This window comes from Clupea harengus, chromosome 1 (assembly GCF_900700415.2).
Source record: "Clupea harengus chromosome 1, Ch_v2.0.2, whole genome shotgun sequence".
NCBI lineage: Eukaryota > Metazoa > Chordata > Actinopteri > Clupeiformes > Clupeidae > Clupea > Clupea harengus.
The window spans coordinates 23,530,347-23,543,367 of record NC_045152.1 but is presented as its reverse complement, the minus strand read 5'-3'; the positions used below and the strand labels follow the sequence as shown (position 1 = coordinate 23,543,367).

Here is a 13,021-nt window from a genome sequence, read left to right as displayed (position 1 = left end):
CTTGCCTTACGTAATCACTTTGTCATTTTCAGTGTCATGGTGCTGAAGGAACCAGCATTTAAGATTTAGGGTTTATATTGATATACCATAGTCAATAATTCAATACATCTTACAGTGCCTTGCATAAGTATTCACCCAGTTGGATGTGTTGCCCTTTTATTGCTTTTATAAATCAATCATGGTCAATATAAGTTGGCTTTTTTTTATCCCAAAAAAATCACAAAAAAGCCCTCTTTAATGTCAAAGTGAAAACAGATTTCTACACAGTTATGTCAATTAAATAAAAATATGTAATGAAAAATAAGTGATTGCATAAGTATTCACCCCCTTTAAAAGCGAAGTAAAAACAAAACAAAAAAAGTGAGTAAAAGTGAGCCACTGTTTTCTGTGGTCTGATGAGACCAAAGTGGAGCTTTTTTTCAACAGTGGCTCTCTTCCATAAAGCTTTGATTTGTAAAGAACCCGGGCAACAGTTGTTGTATGCAGAGTCTCTCCCATCTCAGCTGCTGAAGCTTGTAACTCCTTCAGAGTAGTCATAGGTGTCTTGGTGGCCTCTCTCACTAGTCTCCTTCTTGCACGGTCACTCAGTTTGTGAGGACGGCCTGCTCTAGGCAGATTTACACATGTGCCATATTCCTTCCATTTCTTGATGATGGATTTAGCAGAAGCTCAGAGTGTTCTTTTGTCTTGATGGTGTAACGGTAGCCAGGAATACTGATTACTGAATATTGACCAGTGAATGGACCTTCCAGACACAGGTGTTGTTATACTACAATCACTTGAGACACATTCACTGCACACTGATCCCCATTTCACTAATTGCGAGAGTACTATCACCAATTGGCTGGACCTCTGTTGAATTAGGTCAGTCACTTTAAAGGGGGTGAATACTTATGCAATCACTTATTTTACATTACATATTTTTTATTAAATTGACATTACTGTGTAGAAATCTGTTTTCACTTTGACATTAAAGAGGGCTTTTTGTATTTTTTTTTGTCAAAAAAGCCAACTTATATTGACCATGATTGATTTATAAAAGCAATAAAAGGGTAAAACATCCAAGGGGGTGAATACTTATGCAAGGCACTGTATATGTGGTTGTAATTGTGCTGTTCTTTGGACTTAGGCTAGAATGTAAGCATTTCTGGGTGAATATATTTATACACTGAACAACTGTATATTTTTCTGAACTCTGTAAACCAGCCTTCTTTGAAACACAAAGTGCCTTGATGGACCAAGGCCTCATGAATAGAGGGTGAAACCCCTTATACTCAGTGCATTTAACTGCAATCTTTGAATGAATAATCAGATGAGTCTAAGGTGAAGCTTTGAGTGGAACTTCAGGCTTTGTCTCCCTTGGAATGGCCACCATTGTACAAGATTAAACCTGTTTCATGACTGATCATATCTAAGACTGGGTCTCCAAATATATGGTATAAAATTAATACTATCAATGCTGCTATACAGGATTTGAACATAACCTCCTTTAGACATGGGCTTAAAGAGAAGTTAAGATAGGTCAGAAAGGGGACTTGCTTTGGTGGCCACATGAAAAAATGCTCTAGATGTAGGCCTACTCCAGGTAACATGCAAGGGCAGGGCAGTGAATTAAAACATTATAAACGGTAAATTGCATAAGGCAGTGAATTAAACTGAAGCCACACAAAGTTACAGGTTCCAGATAGTGTGGAACTTAGGCCTCCTTTCCTTACATGTACATATGGCTAGTGTTTGATGAGTATTGAAGAAAGACACAATAGCTGAGAAGCACTCTGTCAATTATTGGGAGCCTGAGTATATGGAACAATCTGCATAATAAGAACTCTGCTGTACTGGACAACTGTATATTTTTCTGAACTCTGTAAACCAGCCTTGTTTGAAACACATACGCGTCGGGGACACTGAACCAGACGGCAAAATTACACACCACATCGCCAAGGCCAATGTCACACCCGAAATAAAGCGGACATAGACAGAAAGAGAATTGGTGATCTCCCAAACGTGGTGCTGATCTGTGGACAGCCCTAGGTCTATCCGGTTGGCCTCAGAAAACCCGTGAAAACAAAGCAGTGAGATAGTTGAATGCTGATTCTCAGAAATTTGCATGAGTGGAAATGTGGGCGCGTGGTACGTAAGTCTATTTGTTTTCATAGACCACCATACACACCAACTCAGTCCAGAAAAAGGCTTTTAATGTACACCACATATGGACAGCTGCATGAGGGCTATATAGAGAGCTAAATATGCCTATATGAGACTATGTACATATATTTAAATACCCAAAGCCAATGACAAATGTTCATAAAGTGCTTGCAAATGCTGGGTTGGCAGCTCTCAACAAGGGAAATGTTTGCGGCTCACTCAGAAGAGAAAAATCTCGAATTAAACTCCGTCACATAATGACAGCTAGCGGCTTTCCTCCATGTTCAATTAGGTACCTAAGGAACTCCACCACCCCCTAGTTTGTGGTTTAAAATGGGTGAGTGTGGGCAGCCGGCGCAATCCTGCCTTCTTGAGGTGCAGTGTTGTAATCACATACACTGAATCTCAGGCCCATTGATAATTTCTGACCACTGATGCATTTTTACCAAAGAGCTGTCACACATTTTTCATGCGAGCTAATCCGAATAACATTTTCTGCCACTGCAGTAAATCAGTGTAGTAATAGGGACATACAGATATAAGACATAACAAGACACAAGATATCTGCACATTTGTCTTTGCAAATGTAATGCCTAGACACATGTGAGATATTTGCAGATGAAGTATGCATGTGACATAATAGTTAGCTGTGTGTGTGTGTGTGTGCATGTGTGTGCGCGTGTGTGTGTGTGTGTGTGTGTGTGTGTGTGTGTGTGTGTGCATGTGTGTGTGTGTACTTGTGTGTGCGCGCGCATGCACCCATCAGTCTTAGTTCATCTTTGGGTTTTCTTGTTGTTTTTTTTTTTGTGTGGGAGTATGTTACATGAAACCTCAACCAATCATATTGTCTGACCAGTGCGTGGGGCATCACTATAAACTGTGTGAGTGTATGTGGACCTAGGTGTGAGAGAGAGAGTGAGAGCACTGGTCATTCTTCCATTGTCTAGAGAGAACAACTGAAAAACCAGAGCGAAAACATGAAGACCTTAGCCATCCTCATCCTCTGTGCTCTTGCATATGTCTGTATTTCTGCAAGTACCGGTAAGTGGGATTATATTTGACCCTTAATCATAGTATGCTGAACTTTCACCAGCAAGAAAAATCTCAGCAGTTTAGATTTGCAATCAAAATGTATGTGAGGAGATATTATTATGTATGGTTAATTCTGTATAGTATATTGTATTGTTTACCTTTCATGTTGTGTAATGATACTATTCTGTGTAATATGTCTCATAATATGTAAATATGTTTACAGGGGCTTCAGACTCTACTGTCAGCAAGTCTGACTCTCCCAACGAGGAAGGTAAAATGGCTTTTCACTGTCACCTTAGTCAATATATCCCCCTCTGTACAGAAGAAAACTATGGAGGTTATCAAAAACTTAAATAATTGTCTTTAATTGTAGTAGTATAGTAAGTATACTGTAACTGTTTCACAACTGTCCACACTGAATAAGTTAGCATATATCTGTATAAGTTGGGTATGAAAAAATGAGGCCAAATATTAGATGCCTTCCCTCATGCTAAAGTAAAACAAACTCAGTCTGTCTGTAAGAATGTTTTCATGTGCATACAGATTTCTATATATGTCTGTATGTCTATGTCTATATTTTCATTTTACATTTATTTGAATAGGTCAATTTGTGCAAGTATTTATACATGTGTATATGTCTGTCTGTGTTTGTATGTACATGTATATGTATGTGTATGTGTGTGTGTATGTGTGCATGTGTATGTGTGTGTGTGTGTGTGTGTGTGTGTGTGTGTGTGTGTGTGTGTGTGTGTGTGTGTGTGTGTGTGTGTGTGTGCGTGTGTGTGTGTGTGTGTGTGCATGTGTGTGTGTGTGTGTTTACACCTGTGTGTATTTTTTCCAGGTGTGTTTGTGCAGAGGGACCAGGCTGCTACCCTCATGAGGCAGAAGCGTGCTGGCACCACTGACCCTGCCAGCCTGTCATTGACCCAGCTGGAGAGGTGAGAGGCAGCACACAAGCTGTTATTACTCAACCTAAGGCTTCCCCCAAAACCACTCTCTCTCTCTCTCTCTCTCTCTCTCTCTCTCTCTCTCTCTCTCTCTCTCTCTTTCTCTCTCTCTCTCTCTCTCTTTCTCTTTGTGTAAGAGTGATTTTCTTGTTGCTCCTGTGCTCTGATAATAGAATTATGGCGTGTTATGAGATTTGTGTTAGGTATTGTTCATTAAAAGTGTTTTTATTTTGCTAAATCATGTATTGTTTTTGCTGACGGGGAACCTTTTCCCAAATTAGAAATGTGTAATTAAATAATAATTCTAGCAGTACTATAATCCTCTTGGGAAACAGCGGACAAATGATCATATTCCTAACGGTGTCCTCTGTCTCTCTCCATCTCTCCCTGTCAACACTAACTCCATCCTAGCCTGAGAGAGGTGTGCGAGGCCAACCTGGGTTGCGAGGACATGATGGACACATCTGGAATTATTGCCGCCTACACTGCATATTATGGACCAATCCCTTATTAGATCATCATCTTGTCAACCAATCACCTTACAGTTGGCCTATCCATCCTATGGCTGACCATGTTAAGACGTTAATGTAGATTGGATGCATTGTTTAAAGAATATTGCCACAGAATTATAGCCTTAAATGCTATATTTGACTGTACTAAAATGTATCTGCAACTCTAGGCAAAAAGGTCGGGTGGGGTGGGGTGGGGGGCATAAATTGTGTAGCTAAAATAAAAAACATTGAAGTATTTGACAGCTAAATCAAAGTGTCAAGTTCATTTGAATGAATAAGGCATTAACATGATTTAGTGAGTAGTAATCAAGGGGTGAGTAGTCATTAGTTTAGCATAAATAAAAGCACAAAATACTCAACGTTATGTCTCTCTTGTCTTTTTCTGTCTCATCTGTCTGATACTATAACAAAGGTTCTTGAGTGCTGGTGCTGATAACATAAAAACTCCCTTTATAATGTATAAATGTAGTGTAATGCGTGATAGAATATAGAATATAGGCCTGGGTCATATTTGGAATATTGATCATACGTAATAAATAAATGCGTATAACATACAATGCTTAAATTAATTATTTACAATTATTAATTTAATTATCCTTAAATTGTTCTATGTTGCAGTATGCAGAGGTCATAGTATACAGTATGTTGATCAAATAATTATGAAAGACTAGAGAAATCCTGAGAAGGGTAATTTGCAGAGGAAAGGGAGAGGGGTTGAATTCAGACACCATATGCATGGCAAATACATTACATTTAAATACATGTACCTACAGTGGTCCAGGTGATCAGAATGTTGCAGTTTTATTTTTAATATCCCTGAACAATGAAAATAACAGTGATGAATAAAACGTGTAATTGTGCAGTAGGCCAAATGTACTGGTTTTACAACCACGCATATGAAATGTCCATGGCCAGCAAGTGTCAAATGCATGCCAGGATGTTCTGGAAGTACATAGTGAACTAAGTTAGTGAAGAAGGTTACAGGATAAAGTTGGAATCAGGAGCATGAGAGAACATTTAAATGCATCAGGCAGTGTACAAATGAGACGCTCTGATGGTCCAGTAGCCAGATTCAGGTGCAGGATCTTTTATTTAGAACCGAGTTAACAAGAGGTTCAACAGACCTTACAGAGTGTAAGGCAACCTTCTCTCAGCAAGACTTCAGAATGAATTAAACTGGAGACTTTTAAATATTTTGTGTATATCCCTATATTGGCTGAAGTAAATAACAGATTTCAAATAATGTAGCATTCATAACTGTATAGCAGTAGGTGAGATCATGCTGGCACCTCCACGGGTGGAGAGAGTAGATGTTTTCAGATCTTTTCACCCCTAAAAAAGATATTAAGATGCCACTCATCAACAAGGAAAGATTTAATTGATGAAATATTGCTTAGTATATGTCATCAAAGTACCTGTTCATGCAAACGTAAAGGGCAGTAAAAAAGCAGATGATGTTATTACTAAAAACATCAAAGTGTGAATCCCACTGGGTAAGATGGAGGCATGCTTGTTAAAGGTACAATAGAGGTGTTGCTAACAATAGTCCAGGCAAAGTAGCATTTTACGACAGACTAATTGTAAAATGTTTTTTTTTCAGCATAGATCATTTCTATGAGGTGTCCAGAACAACATACTAAAAGTCCTAAGAAATCCTAGTAGAGGAAATATGTTTAATTCTCATCAATCTGAGATGTGTGGTAATAATGCATGGCAAAAAACTTTACACAATGAAAGTACCCATGAAAAGTAAAAAATGTTGTATTACAAGTTTCTTTTTAAATTAATTTGAATATGCACATGAGCTCCACACTTATTGAATATGTCCATAGGCAGAAACACCATTCATATGTATGACAAATACATCGGCCCAATCTTCATCCAATCATCCTACTGCCAATGGGAGATGGCAATGCTGCTTTTAGATTGGCCTCTAACCTGAAAACTGCCTGGCTTGGTAGTAACTGCCAGGGGTATGGTGTTTCTGCCTATGCAATTAGGACATATTCAATAAGTGTGACGCTCATGTGCATATTCAAATTAATTTCAAGAGAAACTTGTAATAAAAAAAAAGTTACTTTTCATGTATACTTTTACTATGTAAAGTTTTATTGTGGTAGGAGTAAAGGAAAAATGTAAGCCTATTTGGGTGTATTTTCGGCATATCTGATTAGTGTATAGCTAATTTGCATATTAAAATTCATTTTCAAAGAAACTTGTAATACAAACATTTTTACTTTTCATGGGTACTTTCATTGTGTAAAGTTTTATTTTGATAGGAGTAAAGGAAAAAATTACATTTTTGAGGTATATTTTTGCCATGCATTATTAGCACACAGCTCAGATTGATGAGAATTAAACATATTTCCTCAACTAGGATTTCTCAGGACTTTTAGTATGTTGTTCTGGACACCTCATAGAAATGATCTATGCTGAAAAAAATTATTTTACAATTAATTCTATTGTTGGCTCCAGAATGGGTTACTTTGCCTGGGCCTACAAGAGGTGTTGGTATTGGTAGCATTGGGACAAGTAGAAGGGAAGATTCTGTCATCATTACACTATATTGGCCGAGTCTGAACTTGCCTTATTGAGAATGTGCAATTGTGATGTTCAGCATAAGGGGGGAAGTTTGAATATGATAAATGAATGGTGTTCCTAACCTCACTTTTCATAAGTTATATGTATTTCAGGAAAGTGTACGGTGTTGGTCTTCTGATAACCACAGGAACAGGTATCAACCGCGGATCAACGTTGACGTTTTTCACTCCAGCCCACTTCGCGGCGGCAATGAGCTGTTTCGTCAATCATCTGTATACCTTACGCAATTTTAGAAGAAGAAGCTCAGGAAGTTTCGTCCTATCACTTTCCGTGAATGGCAGCAGACATTAGACATGGCTGAATCTCGGTGGTGGTTATATAGGAATATCTAAGCGAATAGTTCTGTTATATCTAGCAGGTAATTGTCCTTCCCCTGTTTCGAGCAAGTACAGGGGGGAAGTTTATTCACGTCCCCAGTTTTCATACGGAGAAAGGTAACGTTAACTAGTTCGCTAAATCGCTTATTTCAGTTTTTATTCATTGTAGGTAGTTAGCCAGCAAAGCGTCTACTAGCTGGTTAGCTACCGTTTCTAGGCTAGCACGAGTGTTTCAGTGTTTTTTAAAAAAAAACTACTTGTTGTTCCGTGTGACTGCAAACATATTCTAGCATTAATGTCACATCATATCTAATGCAAAGTTATGACTAACGTTAGATAACAGTACATGGTGGTTTCTGTTTTGTTTATATGTTTGCAACTCCTGTGGCACCTAGTACGTCGGTGGCATGAACGATATGAAGCTGTCGTGGTGATGTAGCTATCTAGTTTCGTAATCTGCAGTTGTTAATACACATGATAAACCTTTTCGATTATGTTAACTTTGATTCTAACAAACTTTGGAATGCTTACGAAGAGGTCCTGACGTCCTATCTCAGATCCTGCTGTTATTTTTTCTTGAGTGGTTGAGGTCGACTGAAAGCAGTAGGGCTCATGTCGATTTCGTCTTTCGCTGCCTTTTCATTTGGGAAGATAACATTATATTTTATAAACTGATGCCGATTACTTTAATATTACGCTCTATGGACTTGTAACACATGTTATGTTGTTTATCTAGGTGAACACAACACGTTGACATCATGGGTCGACGCTCGACTTCGTCCACCAAGAGTGGGAAATTCATGAATCCCACAGATCAAGCCAGTGAGTTTTGTATATCAGTGTGCAAAGTATACAATTCAATACACATCTGTAGACACCGTAGACTTTATGTATGTCCATTGACTGTAAAAGGTAATTTATTCTAATGCATTGTTTTTGCCTTCAAGGAAAGGAAGCTCGAAAGAGAGAGCTGAAGAAGGTACATATTGTTTTAACAACAATCATACTTGACATTACTGTCGCTTTGATGACTTACTCACCGCCTATTTGTTGTCTTTCAGAACAAAAAGCAGAGGATGATGGTGAGGGCAGCTGTCCTGAAGATGAAAGATCCCAGGCAGATCATCCGTGATATGGAGAAGTTGGATGAGATGGGTGAGAATGGCAGCTCTTAGCCATCTTTGGGTGTCTTTGTGTGGTATGTTTTCATGTGTGTGTCGATGCTCATTCTGATCAAACTACCTGTGCAGAGTTCAACCCGGTGCAGCAGCCACTGCTGAATGAGAAGGTCCTCCGGGACAAGAGGAAAAAGCTGAGGGAGACGTTTGAGCGCATTGTACGTCTGTACGAAAGAGAGAACCCCGACACGTACAAGGAGCTGCGCAAGCTGGAATTGGAGTATGAGACTAAGCGTGGCCAGCTGTCCCTCTATTTTGACTCCGTGAAGGTATGTGTGTCTGTGTGATTGAGTGATGAGAGATTTAAATAGACATTAATGGTAGACGTGAAGAAGTGGTGTCTGGAAGAGGGAGCATGTGAAGATGTCCAGTACATGTCCAGGCGACGCTTATTTTGTCTGTGTGTTTTACACTGGCAGCCTGTTGGGTATGCTCTGTTTCATTCTGCATTCTGTTACTGAATGCAATTTGATACCAATACATTTTGTTATTTTGTTTGTTTAGTTAAATCAAACAGTAGTCATTTTCTGTGTGAGTCAAGTGAGTTTAATCCTTATGTCCTTTTCCTTGTTGGCTTTGCCAGAATGCAGAATCAGTGGAGGTAGACAGCATCCCACTGCCTGAGATGCCACATGCCCCGTCCAGCATCCTCATCCAAGACATTCCCCTCCCTGGGGCCCAGCCTCCCTCCATTCTCAAGAAGGGCACATCCTTTGGGTAGGTGCTTAAGTCCAACTGTGGGCTCTCTGACTTTCAGCTGGACTGGTTCTCTTGTTATAGTTTATGAATAAGTAATGTGCCACATGGCTTTAATACCCCAAAACTCTTGCAAGGCAAAACAAAAGCAAAAATATTATTGATGAATTGTTGATAACAGTATCAAAATATATATCCTTTATGACTTACTCATTATAGCTATTTAAGCTTTAACTATTAGTAAATGATTAAAACGCATATTATTCCTAAACATGCTGAATTTGTTTTGGTTGTAAATCCCTCTGTTCAGGAAAGGTACCGCGACAACTCCGTCAGCCCCCACATCAGCTGCCGTGGCTGGGGTCCCTCGGCTCCCGCCGGGCAGGAAGCCTCCAGGCCCTCCTCCAGGACCTCCACCCCCACAGGTTCTCCAGCAGTATGGCCGCAGAGTCCAGCAGCAAAGGAGGCTGGGAGACACAGGTACTGCCATTCTCTTGTGGATCCTTAACATCTTATCACCTACATCAGTGTACCTACACAGGCTAGACAGACTGAGGCTGTCTACACTTTTGCAGTTCGGTGGAATGGCCCTCTAGCAGCATTGGATGCCCTTGTGTACGTGAATGTGTAGTAATGCATGGTGGATATGTAAGGGATAATGTAAAGTCCACAGGTCAATGAATAGGGGACAGGACAAACAGGACCAACACGCAACGGTTACTTCCAAAAGCAATAAGACATTCTTCCAAAATATCTCCTTTGAAGTGCTCCTGTTGCAGGCTTCCGCTGAGATAAAATAGTTCTTTGCACAAATAGTACTTAGGTGTTGCGAGGCAACAAATGACTTTATGACTAGAAGTTACAATTAATATAGTTGCGAGAAGTGAGCAGACTACTTGCAGAATTATATGAAAGATGTGAATTAGAAGCACACACCCCGTTGCCAATGACAGCGGTCATTACTTTTCTGCCTCTTGCTTGTGGATAATTCTGTCCCAACTCAAAACTTCTCTGTCCCACTCTTTGTGACTACACAAACAGATGGTGGCGATGCCCTGTCAGACACTGAAGCCATGGAGACCGCAGGGGGCCGGGACAGTGGCAGTGAGAGTGACCGAGATGGGGATGAGCGAGAGGATGATGATGAGAGCGACAGCGAGGAAGACAGTGACATGGAAAGAGAGGAGGGGGGCGATGAAGACAGAAGGAAGGTGGTTCGGCATGACGACAGAGATCGGGAGAGAGAGGAGGACAAAGACCGAGGTAAGCTGGGAGGGAGTGGCATTCAATTCTAATCCCTTTTTATAACAATTCACATTAGCCTTCTTATCTGTCTATCCCACTGTGTTTGTTGTGTGTGTCCTGTTAATGATTAAGGTACATTTGCCATGAATTTCAGTAATATTGGTGATGAACATAAAAGATGTTTGTGCCATTTCATAACAGTGATGCCTTTGTTTTGATTTTCCTGTTTAGGCCGCATTGTGCGCTTTGCTGACATGCCCTCTCCTCCCAGAGAGAGGAGGAAGAAGAAGAGGGTAGTGAAGAAGACTAAGGCCATCACACCACTGCAGGCTATGATGCTCAGGATGGCAGGTAATGATCGTGATGGCAAGAGTTAGGGGAGGTTTAAAAAGCATGACGGAAGGACAGGGTGGTTACACAAAGGGGGTTAAATACAAAGAGTTCAAATTAGGATGTGCAGATTTTCGTCTGACGAAGAAAAACCTTAAATTTCCACCTTCAGGTCAGTCCGTCCCAGAGGAAGAGGAGGAGGAAGAAGAGGAAGAGGAGTACACTGATTCCGAGGGCTCTGACACTGAAGATAGATCAGCACCTGGTGATGGCCAGCCCGGTGTTCCCAGAATGCCGACTTCCTCCATACCAATGGGTACACAGCAACCTCCTCCACACATGCAGGCTCCACCAATGACAGGGCCTCCTCCACTGGGACCGCCACCAGCTCCACCAATGAGACCTCCAGGACCACCCTCTGGTCTGCCCCCTGGTCCACCACCAGGTGAGCTGACCTGAAACTAGCTATTTCAGCAGTATGAGTTTGATTAGATCACACTGCATTAAACTGAATGAGCCTGCTCTGCTTTCACCATTGACGGGTTTTGTTTTGCTCTGATCACCCCTAGGTGCTCCGCCTTTCCTAAGACCCCCTGGTATACCAGGTGCCCTGAGGGGACCGATGCCACGTATGCTTCCACCTGGACCACCTCCTGGTCGCCCGCCAGGCCCACCTCCCGGTCCTCCTCCAGGTTTACCCCCTGGCCCTCCACCCAGAGGCCCACCGCCCAGGCTACCTCCACCTGCACCGCCAGGTGAGTGTTATTCCAAGCCTTTTCTTCACTTCATACTCCTAAGGATAGTCAGTCACATTAATATGTCTTGTCTGTTTTAGATTATATAAAATAAATATCTATAGTTTGGGTAATAGCTATGTTTGAAATATTTTGTGGTGATATGTGGGGTTTCTTCATGGACTAAGAACTGAGGATAACTTGGTGGATGTCTGATATATTTAGTTTTCTCCCTTCTCCACAGGTATACCGCCTCCTCCACCTCGCGCCGGACCCCCACGTCCCATGGCCCCCCCTCTTTCTCTCTTCCCCCCGCCGCTTAACCCCAACGTTCTCAGTGCACCCCCCAGCATTGTCCACCGGCAGAAGCCTGGTGCAGGGGAGGGCGTTCCAAACGCCCCCAACACGCCATCCATGATGCCCCCGCCCCCAATGCCCATGCGTCCAGGGGTCATGCAGATGCCTCCTCCCCCAGGCACCACTGCCCCACAGACCAGTGCTGGCCAGGGCAACCTCCCGACTCATCACCATGCACCACCCACCATCGAAAAGCGCGCCAACATCACCTCTGTGTCGGGGCCTCCAGGGGCAGGGCTGCCGGGTGCGGCGAGTGGAGCCACAATCTCCGCCAAGCCTCAGATCATCAACCCCAAGACGGAGGTCACACGTTTCGTGCCCACTACACTGCGTGTCCGAAGGGACAAAGCAGTGGTTGGGGCGGGGATGGATAGAAGTCACCGCAAGGGGGACGAGCATGGTGGAGGCCCAGGGCACAAACAGCAGGCCATGGCTGCACCAATATTATCAGCCAACCCCAACCAGCCCTCAGGCATCCAACCCAACATGAAGACAAAGGATCAAATGTACGACGCCTTCATGAAAGAGATGGAGGGGCTTCTGTGAAACTGAGGAAAAGAGCAGGAAGTTGAAGGCAATTAGGACACAGAAAGTGGAGACATGTTTGATTTTGACGTCAAGTCAGTAAAGTGAGTGCTTTTAGACTGAAACGGTGCTTGAGTCTGTTATTTCGGCCCTTTAAATTGTCGCAGTCTTTGTGTAAAGCTTTTTTTATATGGTGTTTCAGTTTGATTTATAAAGGTTGGGGGGAGCTCAAGTCAGTGGGGCAATTTGACTTTAGAATGTAGGTGTTACACACAAAATCTGCTTACATTGTCTCTGAAATTGCTAAACCTGATGTTGAATAAATACTTGAAATACTTGACATTTGTTTCTTTGGTCTGTAACTTTAATATAATTTCTGTTCACCATATCTGAGGGTTTTGG

General features: G+C 41.8%; 2 protein-coding genes across 3 annotated transcripts; both read left to right on the top strand.

The window, feature by feature from the left end:
- Nucleotides 1-2,847: 2,847 nt before the first annotated feature.
- LOC105898715 (bone gamma-carboxyglutamate (gla) protein) lies at nucleotides 2,848-4,801 on the top strand. Its single transcript, XM_031580705.2, has 4 exons — nucleotides 2,848-3,186; nucleotides 3,401-3,448; nucleotides 4,019-4,115; nucleotides 4,536-4,801. Exons 1-4 carry the CDS (start codon nucleotides 3,123-3,125, stop codon nucleotides 4,636-4,638), a joined length of 312 nt encoding a protein of 103 aa, XP_031436565.1. The 5' UTR covers nucleotides 2,848-3,122; the 3' UTR covers nucleotides 4,639-4,801.
- Nucleotides 4,802-7,490: 2,689 nt separating this feature from the next.
- Nucleotides 7,491-12,957, top strand: LOC105898811 (WW domain-binding protein 11). Of its 2 annotated transcripts, none has more exons than XM_012825892.3 (12): nucleotides 7,491-7,671; nucleotides 8,291-8,376; nucleotides 8,502-8,533; nucleotides 8,616-8,709; nucleotides 8,805-9,001; nucleotides 9,316-9,449; nucleotides 9,739-9,908; nucleotides 10,470-10,691; nucleotides 10,905-11,024; nucleotides 11,176-11,448; nucleotides 11,573-11,758; nucleotides 11,982-12,957. In XM_012825892.3, the coding sequence occupies exons 2-12, from the start codon at nucleotides 8,313-8,315 to the stop codon at nucleotides 12,638-12,640; spliced, it is 2,151 nt and encodes a 716-aa protein (XP_012681346.1). In that variant the 5' UTR covers nucleotides 7,491-7,671; nucleotides 8,291-8,312; the 3' UTR covers nucleotides 12,641-12,957. The 2 variants fall into 2 exon arrangements, with proteins under 2 accessions (XP_012681346.1, XP_031427914.1); XM_031572054.2 differs by having other exon boundaries at nucleotides 7,499-7,595.
- Nucleotides 12,958-13,021: the final 64 nt, after the last annotated feature.